This window comes from Hetaerina americana, unplaced genomic scaffold (genome assembly GCF_022747635.1).
Source record: "Hetaerina americana unplaced genomic scaffold, ioHetAmer1.1.p SCAF_1, whole genome shotgun sequence".
NCBI classification, from domain to species: domain Eukaryota; kingdom Metazoa; phylum Arthropoda; class Insecta; order Odonata; family Calopterygidae; genus Hetaerina; species Hetaerina americana.
Genome location: NW_027286069.1, coordinates 69565561 through 69586372, shown reverse-complemented (window position 1 = coordinate 69586372; position 20812 = coordinate 69565561). Strand labels below are relative to the sequence as shown.

The window sequence follows — 20812 nt, the reverse complement described above, 5'->3', positions numbered from 1 at the left end:
TAAGTGCACCTGGAAGCACGCCATCCCCATTTCCCCTCCCCCTCTCTTTCCCCAACATCCCTCTGCCGATTATACACTCATATATCCATTAGGCGACGGTACATCACTTTCGAATCTCTTTTATTTGAAGGGAAGACTAATGAAAAAAAAGAAAAACAATCCCCGTGGTTATCTCGCTTAATCTCTCATTAGTCGGACGCATCTTTCACAGATGGCCCTGCCTCCGATGTTTTTACCACCGGGCACGAGAATTATGGTCGGGGATTCTCTCAAGAGGGATCGGTCACGAAAGGTCAATCTGGCTCTTTTAAGAGGGTGCCTCTTCTCTTTTTCTCTTCCTCCTCCATGCATTTTCTTTTCTTTTTTTTACTTTTCGAGTAATCAATCAAATGCGGCCGCCCCCTCTCAAGTAATGTTTCCCCGCTCAAAGCCCTCCATTATCCATCCCGTGGGGGCAGAGGCGAGGCGGCGGCTATCATCCGGCGGGGGCGGGGAGGAGGTGGAGGACATGGTGGAGGTGAGGCGGAGGGGCGCGAGGGTGGGGATAGAGGGCTGGAACAAGTGTGAAGGAAAGAAATGAAAGGCGCGCGTGGCGCAATCAAACGACCCGCAAAACTCCCGATCTATCGACACTAATCATGTTACCCCCCTCCCCCTCATGAGAAACGCCGCGAGGGATTCGCGGGGCAGTTTCGCCCTCGTCGGCACTCGGGTGCGATCTCATCGCGCCCGGGAGACGTCTTTGGCGGATGTGTGATTGACGCCACCGGCATCCTGAGCTACGACGAGGATCCCACAGGTTCGTTCATATGGTGGCCGGTAGAAAGCTACGATTTCATCTCCATCGGTAGCTGAATGTACCACGGGGGAATCATTCCCTCAATTCAATATTTACAATTATGCGAGGTAATACTCTTTTAATCATAGCGCGTACTTCGCTTGTGGCATCGAATGTTCGAAAACTTCTCGGATGCACGCGAGGGTGGGCCGAAACGCTCAAAACCATCCATGAGATCAAAACTCAAAATCTGCCATTGGGTTGACAACCTTATAGGATAGTTTTGAATGGGACAAAAACACTTGATGGCGTTTCAAAACAGTCATTAATTCCAGTATAGAGGGCTCAACGTAGCATCGCCCAGTAGGTACTTTTCACGAGATCGGGCACGGAAATGCTTACTGTAGAAAGCCACGCATTTATAAAGGTTAAACATCGCCAAATTGTGGGAAATGATAACTTCATGCTCAACTTTAGAGATAAAATTTACATGATCTCAGTATTTTAAACTGAATTAAAGACGTAAGACGCGAACCCATTCTGCTTGGCAGGAAAATATAAAGCTAGCAATAGGCAAAAAGTGGACCTCGAAACATTTTCTTTTCTGTTTCCATGTAGGCTTCCGCGGAGATTATTGATGTAGGAAGTGGTTCTTTCGGGTTTTCTTCCGCGTGTATCCATTTTTCGGACGATATTTCGCCAACGTTCCAGTTGGCTTCCTCAGGTCCACTGAAGTGCCGATGCAGGTTTTGGTCCAATATATATACCCTCCGTTTGGCGCCTATTTTTAGGAGGTGTGCTCTGATTCGTTGAAATCCTTGAGGACACGTTTCCACGCGCTGGCGAGGGGGTAGCCGTCCTCGCGGTTGAAATTTCTGGGCGTTTTTGCAATTTCAATTGCCTCTCTGATGATCCTTGGGTAGTAGCGGCCTTCTTTATTCAATAAAGTGGCGTTGTCAAACTCAATATTATGTGTCGGTCCACTCCAATGATGTTCAGCCACCGCTGACTGCTGGAACTGTCTATTTTTTACGGCCCTTCTGTATTCTTGGACTCGGCATTTCAGCGCTCTTGATGTTTGGCCGATGTAGGAGTTGCCGCAGCTGCATTTGATTTGGTAGATTCCTCCAGAGATGTCTTTTGGGAGGCGGTCTTTCGCGTTGACGAGGATATTGGCCACTTTGGTTACGCATTTGAACCTGGCTGAGACATTGTGTTTCCGGAGGGCCCTCGCAATTTTTTCCGTTGTTCCGGCGACGTACGGCAGGAGAGCGTGTGCCGTCGCCTTTTCCTTAGGGCTAGTCTCGTTGGTCCTCTCCAGGGCCATCCGCTTCTTTCCTTCCACCCTGTGCATTATCTTCAGAATGTTGTCACGCCGGAAGCCATTCATCTGGAACGTTTTCAGCAGATGTTGTTTTTCTTTTCCAATGGAGGCAGCGTCAGAGAGGGAGCATGCTCGGTGGAGTAAGGTTTTAATTACTCCGGCTTTTTGTTGAGGGTGGTGATGGGAGTCTGCATGGAGATATTGGTCCGTATGGGTCTTTTTCCGAAAAACGGAGTGTCCCAAAGACCCATTTTCTTTTTTCTCGACCAGGACATCCAGAAAGGGCAGCCGGTTGTCCGTTTCCATCTCCATGGTGAATTTAATAGCACCATTTTGTGCGTTGAGGTGTTGCAGGAACTTCTGGAGTTCTTCTTTTCCGTGGGGCCATATTACAAATGTGTCGTCCACATATCTCACAAAGAGTTTGGGTTTTTTGTGGAAGGATTGCAAGGCTTTTCGTTCAAAAGCTTCCATGAAAAGATTGGCGATCACCGGTGAGAGTGGGGACCCCATTGCAGCGCCATTTGTTTGCCTGTAGAATTTTCCGTTCCACGTGAAGTAAGCGTTTCTCAGGCAAAACTCCACCTTCTTTGGGATGTCTTTCGGGAGGCCGTCACTCGTGAGTGATTTGATAATCTCTACTGCTTCACCGATCGGGATGCTTGTGAAGAGAGAAACTACGTCAAAACTCACTAAAATATCCTCCTTGCTTATTTTGGTCTCTTTTATAATCTCAATGAAGTGAGCGGAGTTCTTCACGTGCGTTGACGACTTACCAGAGAACGGTAAGAGTTGCTGGGACAAATATTTGGCGAGTTTGTGGCATGGAGAGTCTATGGCACTCACGATGGGTCGTAGAGGGACACCTGGCTTATGGATCTTAGGTAGGCCATATAATCTAGGTGGTTTGGGAGCCGATTCGCCGATCCACCGTCTCTCTTCTGGAGGGATCGAAGACTGTGTAATTATTTGCTTAATCTCTTTTTGGATCCTGGAGGTGGGATCCTGTTTTTCTTCCGAGTAAGTCTCATCGTTCAGGAGACTGTTGATTTTTCTATTGTAGTCATCCTTCTTCATCAACACCGTTGCGTTCCCTTTATCCGCTGGAGTGATTATAATGTCATCGTTCGTCCGGAGATCTCTCAAGGCTTTCCTCTCCTCTCGGGTGACGTTGGGTTTAGGAGTTTTAGCATTGAGCAGTATACGGCTTGCTTCTCCTCGAAGTTCCTCGGCCTCTTCCTTAGGTAGCTTCCGGACGGCGTATTCGACTTCAGTCACTAGTTCTTCTTTTGGTAGGCGGGCGGGAGCAACGGCGAAGTTCAGTCCCTTGGAAAGTACGCTGATGGCGGCGTCACTCAGATGAATGTCAGTTAGGTTCACGACTGTACGGTCCTTTTCAGGGCCATGAGACTCCAGTCCAGGGTGTTGAAGGCCATGGAGGCGTTCGTACTTTTTCACTTGTTTATCTCTAGTTGAGACGAAGGCTGTTGTAGCGGAATTCCACGTAATTCTATCCAATGTGTCCCAATCCGTTATGTTCAAGACTGCACTAAGTCTTAAGTGCAACTCGTACAGCTCTTCCGTGCGTGTTTGGATGGTCCATCTCGTGTGCTGCACCCTTTCCCTTAGGAGGGCTGTGCTGGCTCTCCGGAGAATCCTTAGGGCTTTCTTCGACTGGATATGGTGTTTCACCTCGACAAAAGACGGGATGGTATCGGAGTCTCTGCAACGCTCAAGAAAGGCCAGAGAAGAAATACGCTCAGCCAGGTTCAAATGCGTAACCAAAGTGGCCAATATCCTCGTCAACGCGAAAGACCGCCTCCCAAAAGACATCTCTGGAGGAATCTACCAAATCAAATGCAGCTGCGGCAACTCCTACATCGGCCAAACATCAAGAGCGCTGAAATGCCGAGTCCAAGAACACAGAAGGGCCGTAAAAAATAGACAGTTCCAGCAGTCAGCGGTGGCTGAACATCATTGGAGTGGACCGACACATAATATTGAGTTTGACAACGCCACTTTATTGAATAAAGAAGGCCGCTACTACCCAAGGATCATCAGAGAGGCAATTGAAATTGCAAAAACGCCCAGAAATTTCAACCGCGAGGACGGCTACCCCCTCGCCAGCGCGTGGAAACGTGTCCTCAAGGATTTCAACGAATCAGAGCACACCTCCTAAAAATAGGCGCCAAACGGAGGGTATATATATTGGACCAAAACCTGCATCGGCACTTCAGTGGACCTGAGGAAGCCAACTGGAACGTTGGCGAAATATCGTCCGAAAAATGGATACACGCGGAAGAAAACCCGAAAGAACCACTTCCTACATTTTCTTTTCTATTCATTTCCTTTGAACGTCTTCCTTTAAACTCCTAATTACTGTAGTAAATATGAAGGTGAATTTTACATAAACGCTTCCATTTAGAAATTATATGCCGCTAAGTTAGTAATCGTTATGACATTCCGATATCCTGGAAGGCAATGATTTTTTAGCACCGTTACAAATATGATTGCCCTTAAGAGTTGAGAAAGGAAAAAAGCCCAGTTGACGGCAGTGTAGATTGCCTATATGAGAGACAATGACTGGGTCAAATGAATTAGAACGCCAAGCGATAGCCAGGAAGGACCATAAACACGAAATTGAACCCCGGAGACAGATTGCAAATATCGGTAAAAATTAGTTTTGGAATAACGACGTCGTTAAGTTAGCTTTCAGCCAGAAAAAATATTGGAAAAATTTTCCGGTCATGTACGCTTTATAATGATGTTGGAAAATCTGACTATTTCATTTAATTTCTTTTTTCTATAGTTGGATGTTTATTTTTCACTCTACTTTATTGTATAGTTTTATTGTACAGTGTCTGAAAAACTTAATGGATGTTATACTTAATTTATCTATTTTTTTCATTTTATTTATCAATCATTATCATGTACATAGGGTAACGTTTCAAATGATTTTATTGTTTTAATTTTAATATCGTTAAATGTAATATATCAACGTTTGAAATGTTACCATCCGAAATAAAGTCTAACTTTTGATTACGTTAGTAATTATAATAATGATAATAATTTTAATACCTAATATGAAATTCACATTGTACTAAAAAATAATTTCTAATCAACCTCCGGGATGATTTCTACGCATCGAAAGATACGATACTCGCATTTAGTCCGATATTTATTCACTAATTTACAACTCCTTTTTAGCTACTGATAAGGAAACCAAGAGCTTACTTTAACTAGGAAATTCAGTACGGAATAGAGAACGACATGAATTAAAAAAAATTTTACATGAATGGTCTATTCGATTTCATGAACATCATTACCAAAATGAACATCAAAAACCTCGGTCTGGCGAAATCACCGGAGAGAAATTATTTGCCCATTGGCGCAGAAACTTTATACCGCTGATTGACCGCTACATAAATTGAGATAATTGAACGAGATATCGGCAAAACAAGCGACTCGAATGTATTGGCTTAGTTTTAGCGGATTGACTGTTTCCCTGTGATTTGATCGGCGGAGGTTTGAGTGAATATACTCCCCCCGAATCATGTCGTAATTTAGGTGAGCGGCTTGAAGCACTGAGTATCCATGACCGCGCAGTAATTGACCGATTTATTCAAGATTTATTGATTTTTGTCCGGTAATACTTTCCGAGCTCCGTGTCTCACGTTCGTTAAATGTAAGGAATGTGAAATTAATGAATTTCATACAGTTCCACGACTATCAGAAGAAAAGCTCTGATGGATGCATAAATTAAACTATTTATGGAAACTTTGTGGTATTTCATTTCAGTATTTATTCTATGGAACTGAATGCTGATTTCGAAGTATTTAAACACCGATCCTGTAATATTATATATAACTGTGGTCTAAGCGAGCGAAGCTTCGATCTCTTCGAGCTTCACCTGAGAGAGAAGATAGATCAAAGACTATTATAGTCTTTGATCTATCTTCGCTCTAGTAAAAGTAATGATCTAATTCGAAACGAAGTCCTCTAATACAAAATACTAAGCTATCAATTATTCAAAATGAATTTAAAAAGATAAAATCGAAAATTTTGGGTGAATAAAACCAATATTGAGTATGTTTAATTATTTTACCATCAACAATTGAATTTACAACGCATGTTATTGAACTGCAAAATCACTAAGTGGACCGTTACCCTGATTAATGAGTCATATCATAAAGAAGAATCAGTGATTATGCATGACTTATTCACTCTGCAATCATTCATGCTTTAAGTACATTAAATTTCATTTGGAATTATATGGGTATGAGAAGGAAGAGGTCGCAGGGGGAACTTAACGAGCAAGAATATCTCTCTGCAAGATATATTCGTCGGTTCTGATAGATTCGTCCAAAGACTTCTCCATGGACGAAGAAATAATAAAATAACTGAGTTTAGGCCGAAGGCCGAGATATGTTTCGGAGTTGAAGTGGAATGGAGTGATCAACATCTAGGATGACCAGAAGTCTTACAACTTCACGTGCAAAACATAAAAAGTGAAAGGACAGTTTGCGTATCACATTCGCCTTCACGATCAGGTAATTATGAAGTGGACAGGCACGCAATAAAAAAAAAATCTGAAATCCAATGAATGTCATTTCACCCGAAATTTGGCATGGGAAGAGTTTAAAAAAAACACAGTCCGAAGATGCTTTACTTTGAGATTAGAAAAATATTTTTGGGATCACGCCTACAGACCTGCGCCTTTGAGTGAATTTTCCTATAATAATGCAAACAATGCATTATGCACGAGCAGAATGTTTTAAAATTGTAAATTCAGAAACCATACAATTATTCCACTTGGGTCACCCTTGCTGCTACCATGACACAGGAATATTAACCAAACACGATATAAATTTGAACTTATGCCTATACACTTCTCAGAGGATAATAATATTTTCCTCCAAAGGCACCATTTCATATGATAATAATTTATAGCACTAAAAGGGGATAAAATTATGAATTATTGCATTCATAATTCAACCAAAACAGATGTAGTGAGAAACCTAATCTCTCGATCGTAAACTGGTTTGCGGACGAAAAGCTCGTTCTGATCCATCAATGTAGTGCAGGTAGCCATTTGCGTGCATAAAAGAGTCAAAAATGTGAATTTATTGATAAAAAAACCGAGGATGGCAAGTATTAAGTAGCATTTACGTGAACCGATCATCTCCAGATTCACTTCGATATACATATTTCTGGCCTTGTTCATTTTTGTGATCATGAATTATGTTAATGGGGAGGTTAATACATGGATATACCCCTAGAAAATTAACTTCAATTTATTATTGGCGTCCCTTTACTTGATGAAGTGTTACTATATTTTATAATGGAGTAATGGAAATAAGTGATTACAAGTGCTACCAAATATTAGATCGATTAGCAGAAAGAGGAAATGTAGAAATTATTAAGGAGTAGTAGATAATATTCTTCATGAATAACTCAGTGGAAACTCATCGGCATTTTAAGGTAACATTTGGGTATCGAATAGTGTGATATACATGTTAAACATCTGGATTTGACGTGATTCATAAAGATGGAACATTTATTATAAAACTAAGAGGTATGCATTGATATTGATTTAACACCTGCGGGAAAGGTGATAGATTCTTTATCCCCCAGCTGGTGGTATATCACTTAATAAATTGACACCAGGGAAAACGAAATATATCATTCCCGCAGGTTGCTCCATAGACCAGCTGGATCTCCGTCAACAACGGCAACATTATTTAGTCTTCGGCTACAACTCACGCCACTCTCCTTTCCAGTTTTGTCAACAAGGGCTCGAATCTGTGAATCGCGTCCGGCCACTCATCCGAGAGGCCCAGAAGGGTCAACTATTCGGCGCATCTGAAAATCAATCAAGTCAATCAGGATCCCTCGGGATAATCATTCGTTATATTTTTTCCATCCTGATCTCCACCATGCCTTCTCTATTAAGCTTCCCTCAGCCATCCCATCCCACGTCCATACTTTGCCCGTCCTCTACCCCCACCCTCCGTTGGCCCCGTCCCCTTCGCACCTCCCCACACCAACCGTCCACCCGATCCACCTCCCTTCCCGGCGACACCCTCAAGGAACCCACTCTTCCCCCCGCGGTCCCCTCGCTCTCACATCCGATTCATTGCCACCATCCACCCGTAGAACTTCCTCGTCGGGCACCCCATCCTCCCCCGGCCCTCAATGCCCTTCTTTCCCCCTCCCCTCATCTTCTCTTTCCCCATCCCCACACTCCCTTCCCCTTTTTGGCCACCTCCCTCCCGTCCTTCGCACTCCCCCACCCACGTGACCGGCATACCGATCTGGGGATATTAGGAGGCCGGAAAATAAAAAGGTTCGTCGTCGGATTATGGTCCGCTGTCCGCCGGACCCTTGCGCCGTAACTCCGCCGTAACACCGCCGCCCGCCTCTGCGACCGTTCTCCAGTCCAAGAGGGCGGGAGGGAGACGAGGGGACAGGCAGACAGACAGACAGACGTCCTCAGAACCGCCCCCCTCGTCCGGCTCCAGCCGCCTTCGGAGCCCTGCTCTCCTCCTCGCCTCACGTCGTCTCTTCCGAAATACATCCCCCGGGACACCGTCACCTTCCTCCCCTTCCAACCCGGTTCCTCACCCTGCCTTCCCTTCCGCCCATTCCCTCATTCGCCCCACTCCCACTCAACTCTTTACGCCTTCATCTGCTTCCATTCGCCCTCTGCCACGGCGTTATAAACTTTCTCATCCCGAGGCCTTCCACTATTTTTTTATACTACCCTCCCGCCAGCAGTCTGCCTCCTTCCAACAAATTCTCATACACAACTATAGAGTATCTGCCATAATCCTACCACCGACGCCTTTCACCTCACTCTACTCCTTTTCGTTCCCCACCTCTCCCTCTCACCCTTCCTCTCTCTTTTGGACTTACTTTTTTAAACGTCTTTCTCATCTTTTACCTCTTCTGCTCACTTGGTCACTGAACTTTTCGTGCGTTTTCCTGGAGTATCATTTGCCTTATACCCTTCACCTTAAGTTGATTTATTAATTTAAATTTTAAGTCAATTAGTGAGTGTTCATTAGGGTATACTGTCGATTAGTCACATTAAATGAGTTTATATTCTCATTCTCCTGGCAATATTTCCAAATCATTTTTGGCCTACCTCTTATTTTCTCCCATCAAATAAACTGAAATGTATGAACTGCGATTGAACCATTTACAATTTTTCATTGACTTCCTATCTTCTTGAAAATATGTATTTGAGGAGAATTGCACTAGATCTTCAAGGTTTCTTTTGAGTTTTTTCGCATTTTCTCCTAATTTTCCCGCATTTGTTTTTTTAAATGTTGCATTTTACATAAAAAGAACTTTTAGGTTTTACTCATCTTCATTTCAGACCTCCGTGAAATCCGTATGTTCATCATTTTGTCTCAAAACTTTTATCCGCGTACATTGACATTTCATGAATATTTCTAATGTGTTATCTGCCAGAAAAGGCTGTCTGGGAAGAGTAGATCTCAGTCTCAAAGCAGCATTCTTAAGTGACGAGATTCCAGAATTTTCCTATAATCGATTATTCTGTCATTATGCGACTGCACACCCCTCCATCCGCTTCCTTTCAGTACATTCCGTTCTCCCTCCCTCTTCGTCACACGATGGGACCGCCGCCGACCATGGACTCTCGTGAGGTCATTTTATTCTCGCTGAAATACATTACGTACTTTCATTTGAGCCTTTCTTCTTTCGGGAAGCAGGGAAACGGGAGTATTAATCTTTCGAGAAATATCACGCCCTCTTCTTGTTAGTCTGGTGTGTTTTCACCCCCTGCCACACACCCTAGCGGTGGCTTGCAGGATACATAAATGAATAATTAAATAAGTGTTTATCTTAGTCACATAATTTTTTATGGCTATGAACTTTGTAGCAGCTAAAATGATAGTGAATGGAGTGGTGAAAGAAAAAAGTAGCATTGTCTGTTCTATATTAAATCTTTCAAAAAGAAATGTTATTTATTTATTTATACATACCCTGCAAACCACCGCCAGAGTGTGTGGCCGGGGGTGAATATACACCAGAATAACTTTACCCAAATATGACCCTAAGGCGGCGAACAATGTTATTATGATCCCCTATTGTTCGTGGAAAAATGATATCTCAAATGTATCTGTTGTATATTTAATCTCTCGAATTTTATTCCCATTATCTCTCTTACCTTAACACATGGGGGATAATAAAACATTTTCAACATCACTGCAAAAGAGACTCCCTTCCAGTTTTTGCAGGAGCTTCAATCTGTAATTTAATCTTCGCCCCGTGAGTGATTCCCAGCCTAGTTGCTCTAATACTTTGGTTACGCTACTAAGTTTATCATAACAACGTTTTACAAATTTAGCTCCTCTACGCTGCACGGGATACGATTCGGTAATTAATCCAACTTCGTGAGGATCCCATATACTTTCACCTTATTCTAAATGAGGCCTAACCAATGACAAATCACATTTCATTTTGACCTTTTCATCACATTTACCTATTACTCTTCTAATATTTCCTAATTTTTTGTTAGCTTGCCCACGTATTCCCCGTATGTGTTTCACCCAGGAGAGATCGCGAGTGAGGGTAAAGCCTAGGTATTTAATTGAGTCTACGCATTCCATTTCGGTGTTCCCAAAGCAGTAGGCATTCGGGAGAGAATTGCTCTTTTTCCAAAATTTTGTGACTACGCACTTTTTAATGTTTAATGCTAGGTGACGCACCAGCGTTGTATAGCATTGAGGTCATCTGACAAAGCTGCTGTGTCCTCAAAATCACGGATATCACGGTAAAACACTGCTGCGTCGGCAAATAAACGTCTCTTATTAGTCACTACGGAGTCAATGTCGTTAACGTAAAGTAGGAATTAAAGAGGTCCAATGACACTTCCCTGGGGAACACCTGAAGTAACTTCTACTGCATTTGAGCTAACTCCATCTATCACCACTCTTTGGACCCGACCATTCAAAAAGTTTTTAATCCAACTCTATCCGGACATCTTTTGCAGGTGCCCCTCCCATTTCCTCAAAATTCATAGTGTCGTGCGACGTTTCAATATAACCATCACTAAATGAATGATTTTTTAAATTTTGTATTGCAAAAGTATCGGTTATCAAATTACCGATCGCCGCAATAGGACAATTTCAAATTCGTACACCAACATTACACCTGTCTTAGAGTTGTAATATTGGATGGCTTTTTTACTCTATACTGATTTGTGCCCTCATCCCACCCGTATATTTTGAGCAGCGTTAACAGAGGATATAATGATATCAAGCGTGGATAATGTACCCAATACATAATTACTTATAGGCCAACATTGCGTATTTGAGGGGCAATGATGAATTAAAAACATCTCATTACTCAAATCCCAATCGCATTTGCATCGCAGAAATCTGTATCGAAGTGAATCATATTGTTCTTGCCTCAGTTTTGTGAAGGTCCATCTTAATATGCCGAGGTCCACTTAGTGATTTATTTGTATTTTCCTTCTAACTACTAGCGGATCAACTCGCATGCGTGGAGAATTATCATATATCACAATAGGTAGCATATTACATGTACCTGTAGCTACAATTATCCACACTATTTGAATTCTTCCGCATATTTATTTTATCTGACAACTAAGAAAAATTTAATTTTTCATGTTACACGCCTGGTGTTGAATCATCTCTTACCACACACCCTAACGGTAGTTTGTGGAGCACTGCGTAGATTTCGATGTAATTACTCCCAATTTTTTTGTTTTGGACATACAAGGACCTATTTTTGAAAGCTACAAGCCATAATAAGTTGTACGTCAGGAGTCTGGCGATAATAATAAATGGGACCCATCTTTCAAATATAGATGTCGCCTTCAGGTACCCTAAAATAACGCCTTCTCATATGCGTTGAAACCTGGCTGTATCACTAATGGACGTTTGTGTCTTCAATATATTGAATCGAATCACATGATGTCTCGACATCGCAGCGCGATTCCATGAAAATCGCCTCGCAGTGGTCTCCGTGATCGTAGTCGATACATCACCGTATCGCACAACAGCCTTGGTCAATTTCCACTGTGTTACAAAACGACTAATCGAAGAAAAACCCGGAAAGGATTGACGGGATGAAAAATCTCTCTCCCGTCCCACCCCCGGGAATTACTGGCCGTCATGGTGATCTCGCGAAGCAAAATTCGACGGGATTCGTTCGTGTTGGAGGGAGGGAAAACACTCGGCGGAGGAAGGGGGGCTTACCATCGGGCGTTTTCCATTCGCCCGGGGCATCTTGCTGTTGCGGCGGCGGCGATCCAAGGGGCGTCTGTGTGCATGGGGGCGGTGCGCGCCGCGACCGGCGGTTGCCCTCGGAGGATGGGGGAGGAATCCGCTCCGGGGGATTATGAGGCGGTCGGCCCCACGGAAGGGGGGTTAATGGGAGAGAAGGGGGAAATGGTTTTGGGGGCGCGTAGGTGGGGTTAAGTGTGGAGGGACGAGAGAGGAGGGAGGGGGCGGACCAGGGGAATCAATCATTGGGTTGAAAAAATGAAGACAGGACGAATTTTCAAGCGTGGAGGGGAATGACGCTGGTGTATTTAGCAACAGGCCCTAGCGACACCGGGCATGGATGGGTGAAACATCGGCCATCAAGGAACGTGAGAGGCCTGCTAGATCGTGCCGACAACAGCTTTCCATTGATATGCTTTTCAGAGAACTTAGAATTTCTCATTTTCACTCAGTATACCTACCTATACTACTCCGTGGCCTGATTCAGAAATGCGTGCATGGAACGGAAGCAGAATCAACCCTAAGAAGCCCAGCGATTAAGTTGTAAAGTGGATCTCCCTGGACACTACGGCTCATGAGTCCAAAACAGTATCCAATCTCACATACTACGTCATAAGAGGTGTGCGGAAAGTGTATGTAGTACATACTAAATGTTAACTTGGTCAACTCAAGAGTGGTGACCTAAAAATGACTTACGGGGACTTAGGACTGACGGAGGTGATTTCGTTTCACATTTTCAAAGTCACTGTCACTAATGACTTATCCCAAGGTTCCGAATGACGGGATTTTGAAGTTGGAATGGATCCGACAATTTTCCAGCCAGACGTCTTCAGTATGATAATTTAGGTGCAAACGAGGAAATATTCATTCGCGGCATCGAGGTGGCCCACGTAGAGGATTTGTAACAAATTCCTGACAAAATATAAGCGGAGCCTAGACGCATATAAATATTACATGTCCAACATTAGTTTAACACATTATTTAGTTATTATTTCTGATTATCAATGCATGAGAAGTTGAGTTATTACACGGTGTTAAATCAATTTTCATCGCCCCACTGAGTGTAAGCATTTTCTAAAAAAAATTCTTCAAATAATTATTGTCTTATTTACATCAAATGTTATCTTTCATCAACGGTTTGCTAAACAAGTGAAATAACTGAGTTTATTAGCGTATGTGTGAGTGTATGTCTGTAATATATATAACCATTGTACGGAAAAACTCACACGAGCGGCACAATAATGGGCTGACACAATATAACACAAATAGAAAAGAATAGCAACATTTAAAAGAACACTCACGCGGTAAATTGTTCGAGCTTTCAGCCCTCTCAGAGGCCTTCTTCAAGTGAGAGTCTCACTTGAAATCTCCAGTCTCCATCCAAAAACCCACCTTAACCGGTAGAGTACCTAATAATATATATAAATATAAATATATATATATATATATATATATATATACATACATACATATATGTGTACACATATATGTATATGTGTACATATATATATATATATATATATATATATATATATATATATATATACATACATACATATATGTGTACACATAATTCATTCTCATGGAAATATATATATATATATATATATGAATATATATATATATATATATATGAATATATATATATATATATATATATATACATACATACATTCATGTATATACATATATGTGTCAACATATATTCATTCTCATGGAATAGGGATAGGAATGCAAAGGGATAGGAACTCATACAAAAGACGAACACGGTAATGGTAAGAAAGGTGGACTCTAGCAGTTCACAAGCGAAAAAAAGTTTTCCTGCCCCGGTCAAGGAAACTATTTTGCGCTTGTAATCTGTTCGAGTTCACCTTCCCCACCATTCCTGTGTTAGTCTTCTATAAATGTTTCTATCCATTTTCCTTATATCTATTTCATGTAAATGTGTGTGTGTATATATATATATCGATTATACGGAAACACTCACACGAGCAGTATAATATTGTGCCGTCCCAATATTATAGATACATATATATATATATATATATATATATATATATATATATATATATATATATATATATATATATATATATATATTGTTTCAAGTAATATACCGGTTAAGGCAGGTTTTGGAAGGACACAACTACAAAATGTATATTTTATGACTCCTAACAAAACACAATCCAGCAACTTACTCTACATCAAGTCCGTCTTCATCTCTGTGTACTTCCTTTCTCCCTTCATTCCGTCCAACATCCCTATCCTCTCCCTGCCCTTTCCTCGTTTGTCTAACATTGTCCTCTCTATTACAGCCTTCAACATCTCACTGCCGATCAATACACCTTTCATCTATTTTACCTGCCTCCTTAGGATTTCCCCCAACATACCCCTCTCCTCGCCCTACATACCTCGTACAACATACCATTTGTTTTCCTTTCGGTCCATTTTACCTTTTCCATTCTCCTCCATACCCACATTTCAAAAGCCTCCAATCTACTTCTATCATCTTGCTTCATGGACCACCCTTCCGCGCCGTACATAACTACGCTACATATAAAAGTTTTGTTGAGTCTTTTCTTAACATCCTTAGTCAACGTCCCAATTCAATGTCATCAACTCCCTCCTCCTTGTGAAAGCCTCTTTGCCAAGCCCAATTCTTCTCCTTCCGTGCCTACTACTTTGACCGCCTTGGTCCAAAGCACTTCCGAGATACGTGAACTGTTCTCATGCTCTAGTTTTTGCCCTCCTATTTTAATGTTAAGCTTAGCCTTTTTCTTTCTGGAAAATCGCATAACCTTTGTTTTATTTATACTAATAGTCATCCCATATTTGTCGCAATAAATTGCCAATACACTCAGCAATGCTTGCAACATTTTGGCTGACCGACAAACTAAAGCTTGCTCATTAGCAAACCTAACGGATTATACGAATTCCCCTCCGACTTTCATTCCTAACTCCAGTTCTTCCCATGCCTCTTTAATCATGTCCATGCGTTGCTGTTTTCGGTGGAAATTGAACAATTTTGATACGAAATACGCGGAGACCCGTGTCATGCCCAAATCATGGGTAAAAATCGAATGGCACGAGCCAATCGATAGGTTTAGGTCCTCAGAAATTTCCCTAACGGTGATTCGACGATTGGCCAATACTATTTTCTTCACTTCATCAATGTTTTCGTCTTTTGTTGACGTGCTCGGGCGTCCGGCAAGCTCTTTGGCGTTTGCATCTTCCCGAACCTCTGAGAACATTTTCTACCACCGATAAACGTTGATTCGGTCCAAGGTAGCTTCTTCATATGCCACAGTCAACATTCGGAACGCGTCCGCGCACTAAATTTCTTTTTTCACACAAAATTTGATACAGTTTCTTAAATCCATTTTTTGGAACAGGCAAAAATCGAATACAAGCCAAAACATGTCCAAGCAAAACAGCTGTCAGCAGTCAACTGAACATTCAAAATAGCCAAACCTTTCGGCATAAGGGAGAGACATAAGTACCAACATAACGCCACAAAAGAATCGAAAATCAAATACACGTCACCAGCGAAAATTTAAAATTTGCGATACATTTTGAACGGACCTCGTATGTCAAACAGCACCGGTGATAACGGACACCCCTGCCTTACACCTCTTCCTAACACTACCCAATCGGATTCTCCGTTCCCCACTCGCACCTGAGCAGTCTGAGACATGTACAGGTTGCGGATTAGTCTCCTGTCCCTACAATCCATTACTATTTTCTGCAATATACTAATTAGTTTTTCCCAATTTAATCTATCAAACGCTTTTTCGAAATCTACGAAACAGACAAATTTGTCCTGATTGTGCTCTATATTCCTCTCGATTAATAATCTCATTACTGCAATGGCATCACGTGTACCTCTCCCCTTCCTAAACCCAAACTGATCATCCTCTAAGTAATCATTTGCCCTACTCTCTATCCTTTTCTTGATGATCCTGAAAACGACTTCAGCTGCGTGGGATATCAAACTTATTGTTCTGTATTGTTCTCACATGATGTAGCCTTTACCTTTTTCGGAATAGTATCTAACACTGATCTTACAAATTCTTCCGGCCAGATTTCTTTCTCATAGATAATACGAATCAGTCCATATAGATATTCCTCCTACATTTTCCTAGACCCTTTCGTAGTTCGGCAGAAATTTTATCCACCCCAACGGCCTTATTTAATTTCATCTCCCTTAATACCCTTTCTATCTCATCATGGAGTATGTTTGGACTAAAGCTATCTTCATCTACGTCACGTTTATTTTCTATGTCTAACCTTGTTGGCCTAAGTTGTTTACCATACAGTTCTGCTATAAATTCCTTCCATCTCTATTGGATCTTCTCTTAGTCAACTAATTTACCTTACCCGAGTTATCTCTAACTGTTAGTACAGATCTTCCCTTCTTACTTCCCGATAGTGATTTAACCTTGCTTATATATACATATATAGACTTGAAGAAGGTCTCTGAGAGGGCCGAAAGCTCGAACAATTTACCGTGTGAGTGTCCTTTTAAATGTTGCTTTTCTATTCGATGTGTTATATTGTGTCAGCCCATATATAAATAAATAAATACATATATATATATAAACATATATATATATATATATATATTTATATATTACTTATATTGCTTATAGCACTCAAAAAAGCTTTTTTTAAATTCTACGTAGATGCCTAACCCTCATCTTCATAATTTAGAATAAACATGAAGGAATGGAGAAGGAAGTGGGCCGTAGGCAAGAACGGAAGAAATGTACACACAAACATAAATATATATAAAAACATAAATGCATATACATATATATATCCTTTCCTGCTTTCCCCTAACTCAAAGTGTATATGAGTATGCATAAATACATCTATGAAACAGGATATTATAACATATACTAGGATATTATGTATTTTAATATTGTGCCTTAAATTGTAAAGGGGAAAGAATTTAATGGATATCCTGACTTATAAATTCAGGTTTTAATTGAGTGCATAGGGTTGTCGAGTTATGAACACCGAGACAGCAAGCATTATCCCATCTGATTTTTATCTTGTCAGCTTATTTCGGTAAGTTCATCGTCGAGTGGAGTGGATAACGGGCCCTCCCGACTCAGTCCTCCGTTTGCTCGCAGCATGCCGACCACCGTCCGTTCGTGGCCGCATTTGCGGATCGCCGACGAAGCGGACGTATCACACACTTCGCTCACTCACGAGATAATTCTCCGCGCAAACCCACTGTGAGCATCGAGCCTGACTGAATTGATTGAGTGGCGTGTGGAGAACTGCGCCGACGGGCAATGGCAAAATGGTCTCCCGTCGTCTTCCCACAATTCCCTCATTTCCACTCGGAACGTTTTCCGCTGACACTCCCCGCACCATAATCCCATCATCTTCCCCGCCGTTTATTGTGGCAAACTCAATCCGCAGTCAGGAGGGTGGGAAAAGGTACTCTGGGAATTCGCGGGGATTCTGGGCCATTCTGGAATGTGCCTTGCATTCAATAAGTGGGCCGAGTTGGAAACCCCACCGCCTCCTTCCCACCCACCTCTCCTGTCCAGCCCTGCGCTGTCCGCCTACACTCTCCTTCCCTCTCCCTCTTCTCCCCTTCAAAACTGTGCACACCGAATCTCGACAAATTGTCCCTTTTTCCGACCGATTACCTCCAAATTTGGAGGTCTCTCTCCTCCTCCTCCGGAAACGACCTCCAATCGTCTTAGCGACTTGTTATGGCAGTCCTCTCGATCGTCCCTTTCTGTTGTTGTACAGTTTTAGAGTTTCTGTACGCAGATTCGACGCTTTTTGTTTTTTACAGTGCATATTTTTGGGGCCTGAGTTCATACATTTGGCACACGTAATCGCAGAAAGTTGACCATCGGGCTACACGATTTTTTACTGTTATTTTTCCGCATTAACTTCAAGCTCCCGGGTGGATGAAAGTAGTTATGCGTGACACTCTGTGAAGGAAAACTAAAATCACTGTTGTATACCAAAACATACGGAACATCAGTTACTTAAGAATTAATTCAGAAGTTTGTTATCATATAAATTTTTACCAAAGCTATAAAACACTACATAACTTTGTATATAGCTTAGACTATGGAATGGGGAGGTATTTTTCGCAATTACCTATAATTTTGCCTTTGTGATGATATTGTAAAAAAGTTTCAGTAACTATTTTGTTTATTTAGTTTCAACACGAAAACTTTGCATCCCCCTCAACCTATTATTTATTTGGTCATGCTCAATTTACTCTACTATGCATAATATGCACCCATATTTAAGGTGTACAGCAGCCATTATTTATGACTCCTCTTCGAAGAGTTATATATTATTCCTTAGTCTGTATTTTATACGGAATTGAAATTTTCATTTTACATGAGTCCTTAAACGAATTTTCGTATGATTATACTTTCCACGCCGGAGGTTTGCTTAATTTTGGGAGGATTTTTCTTAAGACTATACTAAAAAAGCACTTCCACTGTTGCTACAGCCAAATAAATTTGGCTGTAGCAACAGTGGAAGTGCTTTACACAGTGCTTGAATTATACAGCACATTCTCAATCATAGTGAAATGACAATTGTTTTTGTTCATGCCTTGGCTTAGTAATGTCGATTTCCCAATTAAATGATCCGTAGGAACACTGGTTGCTTTTCGACAATTCTGGAACCTGTTCTTGCAATCTGGGTAAACCGTGAACAATTATTCGTTCCAACTTGAATACTCGCAAGGTTGAATTGTCCTCAACATTTTTTGCAGTCCTTTAGAAACTTCTTTAACTTTTCAAACATCTTTTTCGGTCCAGGAACTTCGATCAAAGAATATCCGGAAGAGACATTTGATAGCTTAGATATACAGAATCAAATGATTGAGAAACAACAAAATTAACGTAAATTTTCTGAGTAAAAAATATACAGAGTTTACTCCGCAATGGTCCATTACCTTGATTTCCCATTTTTAGAGCAGAATTTGAGAAAAATATGTTTTTTTAAACTCTAGATGCAAGGCTATTTACGAAAAGTGAACGTTACAAAAGGAGGCGTTGGTGTCTATATGGGGATACAGGCCCAAAATTCACAGATTACACATCCAGAAACACTCGGCTTGAGTTGCACATACTCGTGCACATCAGTCGAGGTTTTATTTTGAGGGAGACGTACCCAAAGGCTGGACTCTCTCAGGTTTTGAACACGCCGATCAAGGTTGCCAACAACACACACACACACATTATTTGCTTCTTTTCTCTCCTGAGCTCGTGGACACTGTAGTTTATTTATTTTATATTAAACAAACAAAATTACTCTGAAACTTTAATGAACCGTCTATGCTGAAGGGCACATTAACATTTTTCTATCTACCCCAACTTTCCTGTCGTTCCCACCTTCTTCATATACTGTATGATTCCTTTCTTTTGTTTGTTTGGGATATACTTCAACATCAACGTCTTTTTTGAATGAGTGGTAATGTCACTCCAGGTATTTTCCATTACGACCCACATATTTCCTTCCAAACGTAAATCTCTGCCATTTATACAACTGGGGGCTCTTCAGATCTGGATAATGTACGACATTACATCTACATGATGACACTACAACCCGCCAATAAGGCGCGTGGCAGGCGGTCTTTCAATATCAGGATTCCACATCGACATCAAAAATTTAATATTTCTTATTTGTCAGTAGCAATAAATATGCAATTCAAATAATGAAGATAATGATAACTACAGGTAAATTAACTACGATATCTAAGTATCAAGTACTTCTCTACGCATAAGGGACAAGCTGTTAGTGGCAACAAGGACGATAAACTAAGGTTGGAATGACAACATAATTGGTTACTGAGAATGGAAACGGAAATATACTTATTTCCCGTGGTGGGATCGCTTACAGTTATCCTGATCAAGTATAGTTCAGTCGGTAAAGTACACGTGACTCCTCCCATCCTTCAACCTCCCCGCACCACAGGAATACCGAAATATTTGTCTTTATTCGGCCGGTGCTGGGTGTTGCGTGCGCTCAAATCACCGAGAGCCTTCTTTTCAAGCAAACGAAGTTTACTTTACTCCCCACCCCTTCCTCCTTTTGTTTACGGCGCCTTCTTAACCAATGTTGGGGCGTCAGTTGTAATTCCTCCGCGGGGCAATCCAAACTGAATTATTGAAATCAGTACCCCACAAATTTCCACAAGCGCCAAGTTTCTTTCACCAAATCGCTCTCCCCCTCGAACCCCTTGGAAGGCGGCGCCTATTTCTTCTTCTCTCGAGCCTCCATCGTAACACCCTCCCCCTTCTCCCCCGTCCCCTACACCCTCCCTCCACCACCGCAACGCACCTCCCCCATTGCGTCCAAATTGGCTCCAATGCCCATAGATGGCATCGCGCACGCCTGCTCCTTCTCTCTCACCTTCTCCCTCCATTGTACAACACTAAT

General features: G+C 41.7%; 1 protein-coding gene across 1 annotated transcript in view; it reads right to left on the bottom strand.

Moving 5' to 3' along the window:
- Positions 1-405: 405 nt before the first annotated feature.
- Positions 406-20812, bottom strand: part of LOC139701152 (uncharacterized) — a 32409-nt gene continuing 12002 nt past the window's right edge. Inside the window, exons 2-3 of the mRNA XM_071599743.1 lie at positions 2949-3833; positions 406-552 (exon numbers count right to left, since the gene is read on the bottom strand). Of these exons, the coding sequence (XP_071455844.1) occupies positions 406-552; positions 2949-3833 (1032 nt within the window). The remainder of the gene's footprint in view (positions 553-2948; positions 3834-20812) is intronic.